This window comes from Lissotriton vulgaris, chromosome 1_1 (assembly GCF_964263255.1).
Source record: "Lissotriton vulgaris chromosome 1_1, aLisVul1.2, whole genome shotgun sequence".
NCBI lineage: Eukaryota > Metazoa > Chordata > Amphibia > Caudata > Salamandridae > Lissotriton > Lissotriton vulgaris.
This window is the reverse complement of record NC_141685.1, coordinates 1,026,066,194-1,026,081,714: the sequence shown is the minus strand read 5'-3', so window position 1 is coordinate 1,026,081,714 and position 15,521 is coordinate 1,026,066,194. Positions and strand designations below refer to the sequence as shown.

The 15,521-nt window shown below is 49.6% G+C and overlaps 1 protein-coding gene across 3 annotated transcripts; it reads right to left on the bottom strand.

Moving 5' to 3' along the window:
- Positions 1–9,431: 9,431 nt before the first annotated feature.
- Positions 9,432–15,202, bottom strand: CDKN2D (cyclin dependent kinase inhibitor 2D). Of its 3 annotated transcripts, none has more exons than XM_086961780.1 (3): positions 14,962–15,202; positions 12,066–12,249; positions 9,432–11,662 (listed from the first exon to the last, which is right to left on the bottom strand). In XM_086961780.1, exons 2-3 carry the CDS (start codon positions 12,207–12,209, stop codon positions 11,303–11,305), a joined length of 504 nt encoding a protein of 167 aa, XP_086817906.1. In that variant the 5' UTR covers positions 12,210–12,249; positions 14,962–15,202; the 3' UTR covers positions 9,432–11,302. The 3 variants fall into 3 exon arrangements, with proteins under 3 accessions (XP_086817906.1, XP_086817914.1, XP_086817923.1); XM_086961788.1 differs by having other exon boundaries at positions 14,952–15,123; XM_086961797.1 differs by having other exon boundaries at positions 14,967–15,117.
- Positions 15,203–15,521: the final 319 nt, after the last annotated feature.

Sequence of the window (15,521 nt, the reverse complement as noted above, 5' to 3'; positions counted from 1 at the left end):
GAGCGGAACGGAGGACGGAGGCGGCGAGGAGAAGAGCGAGGAGAAGAGCGTGAAGAAGCCCAGCCCAGACGACCAACCCGGAAAGGACGGAGAGAAGCCAGGAGGCCAACGACCCTGCGGACCGCCGTGCCACGCTCCCGAGGGAGGAGTGTGGCTGTCACAGGTACGGCGGCGTTGGGCGGCTTGGCTGGGGAGGCGAAGTGAGAACGTGTAGATCGTGTACAGCCCCAGTTCGTACCTACCCTGTGTTGTGTTCCTTCCCCTTCCGCGCATCCCTACCCACCCCTACTTCTACCTAATTTTCCCCTCCCCTTCACGAGCACCGAGAGCACTGTAGAGTGAAGCGGCACTGTACACTGGGTTTCCCTCACATCCCCCGGACCCCCCTGGTGCGACCTCATTGAGGATTGAACCCTAACGGCTCCCTTTTCTGTTGGTTCCCTTACATGCACCGGAGCCTGAAGCCACGGAGAACCGTCCATCTTCCGGAGCCACGGCAGAACCACCTTAACCCCTTCCACGACCAAGGAAAGGAGAAAACAGACCACCGCCACGGACCCCAGCGTGTTTGCCCGTGAAAGACTGACTCTGAGGAACAGAAAGACTTTAATGTCTAAACCTACCAGGGTGATAAAAATAAAGCCATCGTTAACCCCTCAACTTGGTGTCACGGTCGTCCCTAATCCCACGCCTACACTGGTGTCAGAAGTGGGATCTACCTCCACAGAACCGACCATGGCAATGGAACAAGTAATCCAGACCCTCATAGACGGGCAACAAAAACTGGAATGGGCAATAGGTCAGCAAATCAACACGGCGGATGCCGACAGAGAGTTGTTCAGAACGTCCATGACACAACAGATGGACAATCTCCATAAAGTTGTACAGGCCCCAAGCGCAGCGGTACCCCGACTAGGAGGACATCACCCCTCGGGAGTGGCCCTGCAGAAATATGTGACTGGGGAAGATCCGGACGCATTTCTACTGAACTTTGAGCGGGCGGCGAGGGCATGTGGGTGGCCTGAGGAGAAATGGCCGTTCTTCCTGGCTCCCTTGTTGACAGGAGAAGCCCAGGCCGCATATCAAGTGGCCAACCATTCCGGTACGACCTCATATGTCGACATCAAGGCAGTGATTTTAGACCATCTAGGCATGGATGCGGAGGCATACAGGCTCCGTTTCCGAAAAGAGAAAGGAATCACCGGTGAGAACCCCAAAACCATGTACCTGAGGGTGAAAATGGCGGCAGAGAAATGGCTGAGACCCGACATCCATACCAAGGAAGAAATAATGACCAGTGTTATCCTTGAACAGTTCATGGAGGTACTGCCATATGGCACCCAAAGATGGCTCAGACAGCATCCGGGATTAACGGCCGCACAAGCCATTGAGATGGCCTCCAATTACAATAGGGCAGCTCCCAGGTCTTTTACATGGGATATGGACAAGAGCGGCAAGCCGAACCCGAATACTGCCAAACCGGAGAAAAAGAAACCAGTCCCCGAACCTCCTAAACCCCGACAATATCGACAGGAAGGACCTTCCCCCATGAGAGGGCCCCAATGCTATGAGTGCGGAGAGTGGGGACACATAGCCAGAATGTGCTCCCATCGAAGAAACACCGAGGAACCTATGGAGGTCGGCTACATACCTAAAGCCGTGATGTACTCGGCCGAAATGGGTCCTTCATTTTACGTACAGGTATGGATAAATCACAAACAAGTAAAGGCCCTCCTAGATTCAGGGTGCCGGCAATCGGTAATACAGGGGAAATTGTTACGTCCTGACCAGATAGGCCGGAAGGACACCGTGCATATTAGATGCGTACACGGTGACGTTAAGTCGTATCCTCTAGCCCACATAACCATACACCCGATAGGTAGAGAGCCCTGTTTGGTGAAGGTGGGGGTGGTGGAGTCCTTGCCCGAAGAACTCATATTGGGAGTGGATAACCCTGATTTTTTGTCCCTTTTCAAACGGGAACTTGAAGACCACCCGGCCGAAGCATACCTGTCGGTCGAACCATGGGTTTTGGATAGGGGTTTTAAGTTTGCGCAATCTAACGACCCTACCCTACTGAATGCGTGGGAAGCGGCTCATGTCGCGCAAAGTACCCCTACCCAGGGGTTCCCCAGGTTCAGGATAGTGAACGACTTACTGTACCGAGAAGGGAAAGCGGGCGATCCATCCCAGCTAGTCGTACCAAAGGAGTTCAGGGAACAGATCCTGTTTTACGCCCACACTCACCTTACGGCCGGACACAGTGGGGCAGAAAAAACAACCCAGAACATAGTACGCTTATTCTTCTGGCCCGGGATATACAAAGAGGCGGAGACGTACTGCAAGCAGTGTGAAGTCTGTCAGAAAAAGAACCTGACACGACCCCCAGCGGTACCCCTACAACCTCTGCCGATTATCGGCAACCCATGGGATAGAGTAGGGATGGATCTCATCGGTCCATTACCCCGGACCACCAGAGGGCATACATACGCTCTGGTGGTGGTGGATTACAATACACGGTTCCCTGAGGCCTTTGCTCTCAGTGCACCGACCACAAAGAACGTAGCGGAAAAACTAGTAGAGCTGTTTTCCAGGGTGGGGTTTCCACGTGAGATCCTAACGGATCAAGGTACCCCATTTGTTTCTCGGATGATGGGGGAGGTGTGCAAGTTGCTGGACCTCCACCACATCAGAACGTCCGCCTACCATCCCCAAACGGACGACCTCGTTGAGAGGTACAATAGGACACTAAAAACCACTCTAAAAAAATTGTTGAGCGCGGAAAACAAGGATTGGGATAGGATGTTGCCCCTAGCCCTGTACGTAGTGAGAGCCCAAGTACAGAGCAGTCTAGGGTTTTCACCTTTTGAGCTCCTCTATGGACGGCAACCAAGATCCCTCCTTGAAATCACAAGGGAAGCCTGGGAGAGGGAGGAGGCGGCCGAACAAAGGAGTCTTCTGGAGTATACTCAACAACTGAGGTCCAGACTGGGAAAGCTCAGAGACTTAGCGTATTCAAACCTGGAAAAAACCCAGCGAGTCCAGAAGCAATATTATGACAAGGGCAAGAAGTGGAGAACCCTAGTAGTAGGGGACTGGGCCCTCGTACTCCTTCCTTCTTTAACACAAAAGTTTAAAAGTGAATGGAAGGGTCCCTACAAAGTTCTAGACACCTATGGGAAAACGACCTACCGGCTACAAATGTCTCCCTCTCGAAGACAAACTTTCCACATCAACCATCTTAAACGGTGGCTAGGACCACCTCCTAGAACCGCACATCTGGTGTTACCCTCCAGCGTCCCAACCACCACCTTGGGGGATCTCCCGGTAAACACCGAGCTGAAGGAAACAGAAAGAAAGGAACTGTTCCAAACGTTGAGCCCTTTTGCTGCTATATTCTCGGACACCCCGGGATGTACACATTTAGCAGAGCACCGGATCAAAACCAAGGAAGGACAGGTAGTGAAACAAAGGGCCTACCGCATACCGGCTGCAAAAAGGGCAGATGTGAGGAGGGAGGTACAGGACATGCTAAACCTGGGGGTAATAAGACCTTCCAGGAGCAACTGGGCTTCTCCCATTGTCATGGTCCCGAAACCTGACGGGTCCACCCGTTTTTGTATGGACTTCCGTGCTTTGAATGCTATCTCGTCCTTCGATGCGTTCCCCATACCCCGGGTGGACGAATTGATCGAACGGATAGGGGAGGCTCGTTTCATCACTACCCTTGACCTTACCAAGGGTTATTGGCAGGTCCCATTGAGGGAGGAGGACAGGCACAAAACCGCCTTCGCAACAGAGGATGGACTCTTTGAATTTAATGTACTCCCTTTTGGACTGCACGGTGCCCCTGCCACCTTTCAAAGGCTCATGAACAAGGTGTTAGCTCCCCATGTCCGATATAGTTCCGTATATCTGGATGATATAGTCATTTTTAGTACCACATGGGAGGAACACCTAGGACACCTGGCCAATGTTTTGAAGGCTCTACAGGAAGCGGGGTTGCACGTGAACGCACGAAAATCAAGAGCTGCTTTCCCCAAGGTGAAATACCTTGGATTCATGCTTGGGGAAGGAGTGATAGCCCCACAAGAGGAGAAAATGAAAGCCATCACCCAGACCCCCTTTCCATCTACAAAAAGGGAACTACGAGCGTTTCTAGGCCTAATTGGGTATTATCGACGCTTCGTTAAGGACTTTGCTGCCCTGTCCAGTCCCCTGACTGACCTACTCCAGAAAAACGTCAAAAACTCCCTACCGATGCCTCCCACCGAAATGGCCCAAACCGCCTTTCAGGCGCTAAAGACTGCTATGACTACCAGTCCGGTCCTCATACCCCCGAATTTCGAAAAAACATTTTCCCTTGCCACTGATGCATCCGATTGCGGTATTGGTGCAGTGTTGTCCCAGGAAGGTGAGGATGGTGTGGAACACCCCATACTGTTTGTGAGTCGGAAACTACACCCACGGGAACGTAAATATCCCACGGTGGAAAAGGAGTGCCTGGCCATCCGCTGGGCAGTCGACAAACTGCGTTACTACTTGGAAGGCAAGGCCTTCGTTCTCTTCTCAGACCATGCCCCACTGCAATGGATGCAGAAAAACAGGTCGCAGAATGCAAGGATCCTGAGGTGGTTTCTGTTTCTGCAACCATTCTCTTTCACAGTGATACACAGGAAAGGAAGGGACAATGGGAACGCAGACTTCCTTTCCCGGATGCCGATTCCCCCCAAACGGGAGAATCCAGGGGGGGGAGGAGTGTAACGTGGTGGGTGCGCCTGCCATACATGACTGGTGGGACCCTCGCAATGCTGACCATCCACCGACTCCTTCTTTTCAGCCAGGTCAGCGGAACGAAGGACGGAGCTATCCGGAAGAAGAAGATAACATCAGCGGCTCCTTTAACTGGGCGTATGCTGAGAATAAGGAGGACCTGCCCCAGAGTGACGTAGGGGCGACGGGATTGGAGAAAAGCCGGGAAGTCCTGTTTGTCGGGTGTGCAAGCACCCCGGAGGAGGAGGAGAGAAAGGCGGAAGTGAGCGGAACGGAGGACGGAGGCGGCGAGGAGAAGAGCGAGGAGAAGAGCGTGAAGAAGCCCAGCCCAGACGACCAACCCGGAAAGGACGGAGAGAAGCCAGGAGGCCAACGACCCTGCGGACCGCCGTGCCACGCTCCCGAGGGAGGAGTGTGGCTGTCACAGGTACGGCGACGTTGGGCGGCTTGGCTGGGGAGGCGAAGTGAGAACGTGTAGATCGTGTACAGCCCCAGTTCGTACCTACCCTGTGTTGTGTTCCTTCCCCTTCCGCGCATCCCTACCCACCCCTACTTCTACCTAATTTTCCCCTCCCCTTCACGAGCACCGAGAGCACTGTAGAGTGAAGCGGCACTGTACACTGGGTTTCCCTCACATCCCCCGGACCCCCCTGGTGCGACCTCATTGAGGATTGAACCCTAACGGCTCCCTTTTCTGTTGGTTCCCTTACATGCACCGGAGCCTGAAGCCACGGAGAACCGTCCATCTTCCGGAGCCACGGCAGAACCACCTTAACCCCTTCCACGACCAAGGAAAGGAGAAAACAGACCACCGCCACGGACCCCAGCGTGTTTGCCCGTGAAAGACGGACTCTGAGGAACAGAAAGACTTTAATGTCTAAACCTACCAGGGTGATAAAAATAAAGCCATCGTTAACCCCTCAACTTGGTGTCACAGTCGTCCCTAATCCCACGCCTACATGTTCCTATTGCATTTGTCACCTACTCCTGCTAAGCTGAAGGAAGGCAAAATTTTGACCAGGGTTTGTGCCCCAGTACCAGGGGTTAGCTTAGTTAATGGGATTCATGGGGGTGAATCTCAAATTTTCAAACTGAAAAAACAGTGGACTGAAGGGTGGAGGGGTGAGATGACGAATGTTCAGGATGGACAGTCATTACTTATTTGCATTTGGTGGGCCTAGGTTTAGAGCGGCACAGTGGGCGTAAACCACTAGGTTGAAATGCTACCCCAAGCAATTGCACTGGTTAGACTACTTTCAAGCATTCATCCTATCACCTGTTTGATTGCCAATACTACTCCTGGAAACTTGAGTGGCACAGCTTTCCACGCCTACTACTGCCAAGGTTTGTGAATTCCAAGAAAATTGTAAATATGCACCCATTCATGGAGCAGTTGTATGGGAGATTTACTACTTTTTAGGTAAGCTGGTATCTATTTATATTTCTGATGCACAAAATGAACAAGTTAAAGGTTCTTAGTGAAATGAGAACAAGAAAACCCGGCACAGACTAGCAGACCCGACTCGGAGCCCGCACACCTTACTATCAAGCTAAGAAAGCATTTGGGCAATGTCGGACTAAAAAAAAACCTCTAAAGCAATGTCCCCGTCTGTCACACCTAAGAATGGTAGTTCTCCCTGGTAATTCATGACTATGGTCACGCACAACACAACAACCTGGATACCCTGCCCTGGGATCACTTGCTTAAATGTATTTTTACAGCATCCATTCTTCTTCTTCACTACTGCAAGAAGCCTTGATGATTGAGTTGTTCAATCTGTGGTTGTGGATAGATCCCCATTGTTCCAGTCTTCTGACTTTGTAAATCATTTTACTGAGTGACTGACTGAATCATGTACTAACACCCTGCCATCCTGAGTCACAAATGTAGGAGGGCATGCCAGCAAATGAATGGGGCGAGCCAAGGGCCAGGACTTGGCTCCAAGAGTTGGTGCACGAGCCAAGCCATCAAAACATTTGACCTGTAGATCATGCAACAAACAATGTAAAATACGATAGGCTCTTCAAAATGTAAAAAAACACTTCAGCATTTCTCCTTAGTACATCATGTCACTGCATAGACAGACATTTATTAAAAGCGAGTTTTTAAACATGATCTTAGAAACAATAATGGCTAGTCTCAAACAATTCCATTAGTGAACTAAGCGGCAAGAGTGTAGTCATGTAACTCTCCACAAGGCCTACTTGCTTATTATGTAAGGAACAACATTACAGTATTCGGAGTTTCGGTCTCTCCTGTTGTCCATGAAAGGTCACTGTTTTGTCTTTTATTATTGTTACACAAAGCGGAAAATCGGGCTTAGAAATAGCAGACCAAATACCAAGCCCTAAATGCATTATTTGGGGGGTGGAGGGCAGTCACACCATACACCCCCCCTCCCCCCCCCCCCCCAAACAAAAAAGTTACATCCATGCCAAGTCCCTCTTGAGATCATGATGGCTTCCAATGGCAGATGATCATCATTCTGGCAAGCCTAAGTTGGGTCATGGCTCAGACCCTAGCCAGACTGCTTCCCTGCCATGTTATCTGTTCTATGTGCTGCAACCTCTCTTCCCGGGGAAAGGTGCACAGACTGTGGTTATCCACCATTGCTCCAACAGATTCTATGGCTTCATAGGGAAGCAGAGAATACTTCTGGGAGTTATTGGAGTGGCATAATCTTTGCATAAGCATGGTCACAGATTTGAGTGCTGCACTGTCATGTCTGGGTACAATGCTTTCACAAGCCAGTCGTCCAGTTGTGGACACAGGTCAATACTCTGATGATGCCAATGAGCTACTGCCACAGCCATCACCTGTGTCAACACTCTGGGGGTAGAGGAAAAGCCAAATGGCAGTGCAACAAACTGGTAGTGTTTACCCCTTGCCACAAATCTCAGATGCTGTCCGCTACCATGTATGGGTAAAAGCGTAGATATGGCTGCATCACAGGCTGAGACTGTTGGCACTGTTTGTGAGCCTGGTGACCATCACTGGTACAGAGATTACACTGGTAGCATGATTCCCACGCTGAACATGACAGGAGGGCCATACCCACACCGGCACAGCAGCCACTGGCAGACGATCCCTTGTGTGCCTGGTGGAAAGTGTGCCCTACAACAGGGACTACATGGACACAAGAGACCTGGAGCTCCAGAGGCCATGGAGATCCCCTTGCTGGAACAGGACAGCAGACCCATACCAGCACAGGTGCTAGGAGCACATTGGCTCAGGGGATATCATGTGCCAGGTCACATGGAGTGCACTGGCACGCAGGTGAGGCTCATGTACCAGGGAGATTCCTCCCCTCCACACACACAAACTAGACCTCATGGGGCTGGGAGATTCCACCATCGGGAGTACACTAACCCAGGAGGTCTGGCGTGCAGGAGTAGGGAGATTCTTCACAAGTAGTAGGTTGGCATTGGGGACAGGGAACCAGCATAACTCTAAGTAATGTGGGCGAATGACTGGGAGACTCCTGCACCGGGGCCGAAAAACATGCACACGGGTCCTTGAGAAGGCCGACTGGATGTGGTTAAGGAAGCTGATGCAAGGATAAGGAAAGCAACACTGGGACAGGAACAGCATTGGCGCAGAATCCGAAGGGACAATGACGCCATAGAGGCCTGGGAGAAACGGACTCACGCACATTTAACAACCAACACACCCGCGTGGGAGGGAGGAGGCAAGATCCGACCTCGCCGCTCGCCTAGAGCGCCCCACAGAGCCCTACATCTGATCCCAGGAGAACTTTAAACGCTCTAATGCTTCCGCGATATGATTTTGTGGAGATTTACGAAAAAACTTAAATAAAAAAAACACAACTGCTGACGCCTGTTTGCACGCCCCGCCGCCATCAGTGCCGAGAGCCCAAAGACTTCGCGCTCAGCCAGCTATGAAAACACGCACATCACAGCATTACGGCTTTCTGTGACATATTCGGGAACCCTCAAACCATCACCTTATGCCGCCTTTAAACGGGGTCTTGATGGCAAGTGTCAGTAAAACAACCATAAAAGAGACTAGCAATGTGCACAGGCAACTGTCGTGATGATCACGCGACGGGTATACATATGGAACCTCGAGGCACCTCCCCCCTTACTTGTCAATATCGTGATATTGTGCCGTACAAAGTTCTGCCATTGAGGCAGTAGATGCGCCCCAGATAATCTCTGCCTATATTCAAAGGTTAATGAGTCGTCCTCAATTCTTGGAAAGAACGTGGGTGACGGCGGGCAGAATCCACATTTTACTTTTGGGCAGTTTCATATCGGGGGAATCGTGGCCACGGACCTCGGAGAGCTTCATAACAGTCACATTTTCGGTTTTCTTATAACACTGGAACTTTCGCCGGGATTTAGATATCCAGTGCAGGCACGGGGTCGAACCCGATATCCGCGTTATATGGTTGGTATTTGTAGCCACATCGCCTAACGTGAAAGCTAGGCTCGTTTCGGGCTCGAAGTTCCAGAAAGTCCTCGCGCCAAGCCAGACCTAAACATTTGGCTCGAGCTTTCTGTGGCTCGCCCACCTCTATTAAACAATAAACACAATATGAGAACTTTCTATCCTTAAGTGAAATGTGGACTTTTTTTCCTGCAAAAGAAAGATAGGTCGGAGCGCACATTCAATAAAACAAACTTAGAAGCGTGTGTTAATCAGTACATATTAATTTAATGCTTTTAAAAACTTAAATTATGACATACAACATCCTTCAAAAGCATAATAAATAGACTTTAAAAAACTACTATGTACAGTCGAAATTAACAAGTTATGCAATTCATTTATGGGGAACGTTGGTGTGAGAAAGAACAATTAACAGGGACGAGTTACACCAACAGTACAACGACTATGCTTCACAAAGAGGGGAGTGCCATGTTTTGGGATTTGTGAGCCACACCTGCGGGGCACAGCTTGCCCAATCGCAACGTACCACACCCTAGCGCTTCGGAATTACTTGCCACCGAGGGAGAGGCAACACTTATGCAGCAGGTTTTCCCTGCCAAGCAAAACCAGGAACAGCGGCTGACTAGACAGGCAAGCACAGCTGGAGAAGCAACTCGCTGTCGCAACTTGTGTCCCCATAGTGGCAAGCTAGAGAGTTTCTATTTTTAAAGTATTCTCTGCCACAAAGCGATTTAGCAAGCTCTGCTGTTTAAATGCAGAAATTGGTTAATTGAAATCACTGACATGGTTATAAAGGGAAGTGATAAGGTTTTTCATCGCAAACTAAATGCACAGAAAAACTTTAATTGGCAAATATTCTATGCATTGCCCGAAAGCCGTTGACATATTGGCAGTGTTTCCTGTGGTGCATGCATTTGCAAGCATTTCGAGAACATGGCATCGAGTATAAGTGTGTGCTACAGTGGGGCAGCCATGTTGCTTTTGTTTTAGTCAATCTATGGAAGGCACAAGTGCTGCGACGGCAGGCTGCACAGGAGGGCAAGAGGCAGCGTTGTAAGTCAGGTAATTTCTTCCACGAGGACCGACCTTCAATCAGAGCGCCAGCTCCTTACGTCGGCAAAAAAGCGCATTGATAACTCAGCGAGCAGACAAGGATTACCTTCGAAGGTTAAAGGAAACTGTACCTTTTATAGGAATCAACTGAGTGCACTTCCTATTACAAGCACGTAACATCCAAAGTGCTCTTCATAAAACACAAACACCAAGATCACAGTGCAAGGTCCAGCCCTACCCTGTGGCCTTCCAAAGCCATCCTCGTCGTGGACTTCAAACCAAGTGACATGGCATCGGCCAGATCAGGACTAGGATAGAGCATCTTCTTGCCAGGAAGTACCTCACCGGCAGCTGCCCCCACTAAGTAAATACAACGTAGGAGGTAAAATCTAGACGAGCTCACGTGGCAAAAATGTTTATACATTGGCTGGAATTCATTTACACCAATGGGCTGTTGTACGAATAACTTATTTTAAGGCAACTGGGAGTGGGCCGTGTAGTTACACATATTTTAAAGGAAGTGTTGACTTAGAAAGCGGACACAAGGGAACTCGTGGTATCAGGGAAGTCAAGAATAATTTTGGAGACCAAGTTGGATGTAGGGTGAGGCAGAGAAATGGGCTAGCCTGATTGTATAAGTGCCATGCATGCAGAGCACTATTGAAACGTGGACACAAACTAGGCAACACATTTTGTTCAGCATATAATACAGCATCGTTGTAGCAGGCTGTAGGAAGTTGGAAGGCTGATATCACCTTTGTGGGTCACTGTAACGGTTAACATTAAAAAAACACAAACAACAAAAACATGAACATGGAAAAATACAAAGAAACAAGAACCAAAGGAGAGAAGGGAACCGTTAAACCAGGAGCTGAACCAAGCTAACCAATGCATGGGGTGGCGGGCCTACTGTGAAAACATAGCAGCAGATACCAAGACCTTCTTAATGCTCTGCCACCAAGTCCAGACACAGGCTTGTCTCCAAATGGTTATGCAATACAAGAGGAACATGAGAATAGAGGCCGTACAAAACACAAAGCTTCCCTAAACCCCACTCAACTTCCACTACGTTAGCAAAGAGAGGTGCTGCTCCAAAATGGCAACCACCCGGGGCCCAGCAAAACGTCTCGCTAGATCAAGTGCAGTCAGACCCTCAGTGTCCTGTTGCTGCAAGTTGGAGTCTGCTGACAGAAAAAGAACAACATCCTCGTGGCCTTCACGGACGGCCAAGTGGATGGGCAGTGAGCCATGACAATCTGGCACATTGATGTCGGCACCATGCTCCACCAGAAGCTGTAGTGTCTCAAGGAAGCCAGTACGCGCTGCATCGTGGGCTGGAGTGGTGCCATTGTAATCCTGGATGGTGACACTAGCCCCCTGTTTCAATAGTTCCCTGGCTACAGCAGGGCTGCCGAACATCATCACCTGGACATGAGAAGGAAAAAAGAGGGGTGATTAAAGGGGAATATCCAGTTTATATTGCGTAGTATAAATGCACTTGCAATCTTTGTGAGTGATGTAAGTGACACACAAAGACATACTTTGATTTTTCTAACATTTGATATTTCTTAGACTTTCACACCTAAAATAGTCTTCAGATTGAAGATGGAAATGATTTGTGCACATGAATAAACTAAAAAACAATGCTAAAGCTCTAGTCTGAATTCACTTCATTACATGCCTGTGCCATCCCCATCTCACCCAGACCAATGGCATCCGGTCTTCCTTGTATTTACTTCTGGCACCTACCTACACCCTGCCCTGATCCATCATAAACCACGCCACCAGAACCTACAACCCACATCAATGACCCACCCTGGCACCTTACCTGAAGAGCTGTCTTCCCAAAGCGGTTGATGGAGTCTGGATGCACCAGTTCGTCGTACAGCAGTCGACGAACCTCAGGGACATCACCCCGGGCAGCTGCACTGGTCAGCTGGTCACCAGCTGTAATCTCCCCGTCCAGCAGCATGGAGAGCTGTGGCCACCGGAGCCCAAGACCAAGAGAGAACCTGAGACGGAAGAGATGAGCAATGAGTGAACGACTGATCAGAACCACAAATTCAAAAATAATGGGCCAGGAGCTACATTTTCCTTCTCTGGCAATGCATCCTAAGTCCTAAGCATATGTACTGGACAGTAAGGCTGAGGGATCTCTGAAGATAGTTGAGAGGAGAAGTCATCTCCATCAGGATCCAAGATTACATTTCCCCAACTTTGGTATAAGGGACATCTTTAAAATGTATTAGATTCATACACCTTAAAACAAGACACTCAGTCCAAATAAGCGGCAGAAAATCCACATTTTGCAATTCATGCAGACCCTAAAACACATAATGACCAGAACTGGCAACTTTGGAAATGGGAAACCAGGTTTGAGTCCTGTGTCAGCTCTACATCCTGTGTTCTAGGCAAATCACTCCGTGTCTACCAAAAATGAATGTGTCCATCTGTAATGTAACTGGTGGTCATGTAATGCGATTCAATACCTTCAAGTCGAGTTTGTGCTATATTAAACTGCAAAAAGCAAAATATAAAAAATAAATATTACATCACACTACCCAAAACATTAACCTGCTCAACTTCCCACAATTAAACCAAAAGCCATACAAACTCTTCCCTGGCACGAACACATACACCAGTCATCGCTACCAAACAAGGCAGCCTGCCAGCCCTCGACTGGGCAATCAACTTTCCTCCACCTAGCACTCCAACCAGCTCTGTTTGGCAGCCGCTCCCCTGAACAAACCAACCAGCACTAACTCATTTGGCAAACAAACCACCTAGCTGCTCCGAACACCCTCCAACCAATACCCCTACAGGCAAATTAACCAGCTTCCAACAGGTAAGCCAAAACCTTACCTACCCTCAACAGACAACACAACTAGCTGCCCTCAATAAAACCAGCCAGCATCACCCCGTCCCAAATCGGCAAATGCATGCCAGCTCACAACTGTCAGTCCAACTAGCTAGCTGGCAAATAGCACCCTTGCTCCCTTCAATTATTCCCCACTGGCAAGTTAACCAGCTAAACATCAGACCACTAGTAAAATCAACCGGCCTTCTCATTGTAGGTCTGTCAAACTGTAAACCATCGTGCTCTCATATGGCAAACTAGTCAGCCACAGCCACACAAGGCAAACCAACAATCCAGTCCGAACCACCCGCGAAGTAAAGTGGCACATAAATGACAACAACACACCAGTCTTTTCGAAAGTCATTAAACGGAGTAACAATGTGCTATTTACAGAAACAAAGTGCAAACAAATGAGGCAACACACGAAGACTCGAAATTTGAAAAGTAAATTTTAAGAACGCCCCAGTCTCGGCTGTATATATATCAATGAATCCCTGCTACCGTCCAGTTTCAAGGCAAACGGTAATCGCCGCTGACGGGTAACTGCGGAGTGGTGGGCTTGAGGAGGAAATCCCACAGAGCGTTGTTTCGGGAAGAAGCTGTCACTATCGCCTGCAATGTGAATCACCCCACTGTGGCAATTGTCAGCTTATGCTGGGTGCGGCTTATTGGTGCCTTTAACCACCGAGGCATTCAGGCAACATGCGAACGGGATGTAAACGATCTCTATTCGGGTGGGAGTCCGCGAGGAACCCCTGCTAGGTACGGGAGGGGGAAAAGTTTTAAAGGGAAAGGGTCAGCCTATAGTGGGATATCGAGTCACTGACACAAGCTGGATGAGGTACCCGCATATCATCTGCTGGAGTGAGGGTGTGGGTCGGGTAAAGCCCTAATAAGGGGGTCCTCATTTATTTTTTGCCGTTTATGCTATATAAAACGAACTAGACCCGAATACATGAGCTCCAGTTACATTACACCAGGTCATATTCATTTTGTTTTTAGAGAGACGGGGATATGAAGTGATTTGCCCATAATTAGAGGGTGTTGAGCCGACGGCGAGACTCGAAGCCTAGTTCCCCAGTTCCAAAGTCCGTTGCTGTGGCCGTAACGACACATCCTTTCCTCATTTTGTTGGCGGTCTCATGCGACCCCCGTTTGGGGGAGGGGTTGGCGAAGAAAGGTTCTTGGTATCTACTGTTAGGGGCTGTCAGGAGAAAGCTCTGCTGGGGTTGTCCTCGCGTTAATCCCTGCTAAGAAGATATCGACTAAAGCAGGTTGGAAGCTCTTAAATTAAATGACCCCTTTGCTGGAAAGTTGAAGGGGACGGCGGGTCAAGAAGAATATCCTGGTGACCACTAAGGAGCGGTCTTCTAGACCCTGCTGGGTGGGGCTGGTAGGTGTGGTGGTATCTGCTCGGAATGGGTGTGGGGCGATCAGGAGGTATCCCACGGTAGATTTTTTTTTTTGGTGGGGGGGGGGGGAATATTCTTTGGGTTGTCAGAAGAAAGCACTGAGGAAAAGTCTCGGGTAAAGTCTCGGATTTACGCCTAGAAGCATGTCGTAAATAAATAAATAATTATTTCAAAAACTGTGGAGAGTTTCAGATGCATCCCCACCCCAGCACAATAGGGTTTCTGTCACAACATATCCAAATTGAGGAGTAAAAGAAGATCTGCACGGGGAGAACTCCCTAGGCTGTCAAGTGCATTTGTTGTGCGAGGCTATCACACAACTCCTGCTAGTAAGAGTGCGGGGGGGCTTGTTATTAACATCTGTAGAGGGTGGTACACCGGGAAGGGTCTCGGCGACTCCTCTAGTAATGCGATCATTCACTCAAGTCAGCCAGCGTCACCTCACCTCCCCTCACCTTACTTGCACTCCCTCGGAGCCCCGCCCCCTTCGTTGGGGGCTTCCAGAAGACGCCCGTTATCGCCAACGCCGCGGGTGTTCGAGGATTCCGACGGACGCTCGCCCCTTCGGCTCCAAGCCCCAAGGGTTGTCCGTGAAGTGCAGCCTCTTGTTGTCTGTCAGCGCGAGCGGAGCCGGCTTCTCGCCCTATTGACTCGGGCAGGGTGCCGCATCACGTGACCTGTCACACCCACGTGGGGGAGGGTTGACAGGTTCCCCGTGTGCCTTTTGTTATTTTACGAAACAGATACTAAGTAGCCCAATGGGAGGCCGACCTCGGGCCTCGAGGTGAAGGCGGGGACACACCATCCCCAGCAACCAATCGCAGGATGTCTCCATGGCTTGCTTGTTTTTCTGCGTTTAAAAGGCTTGGCGGGCAACATAAAAGAGGGACTGGGAAAGGCGGACTGATAGGCGGAAATGAATATAAGAGCCATCTTGGAATGTGCAATTCGCTTACGAATAGACAGGAGAATTGTGTACATATTAAACTATTTTGCAGCATTATTATCACAATAA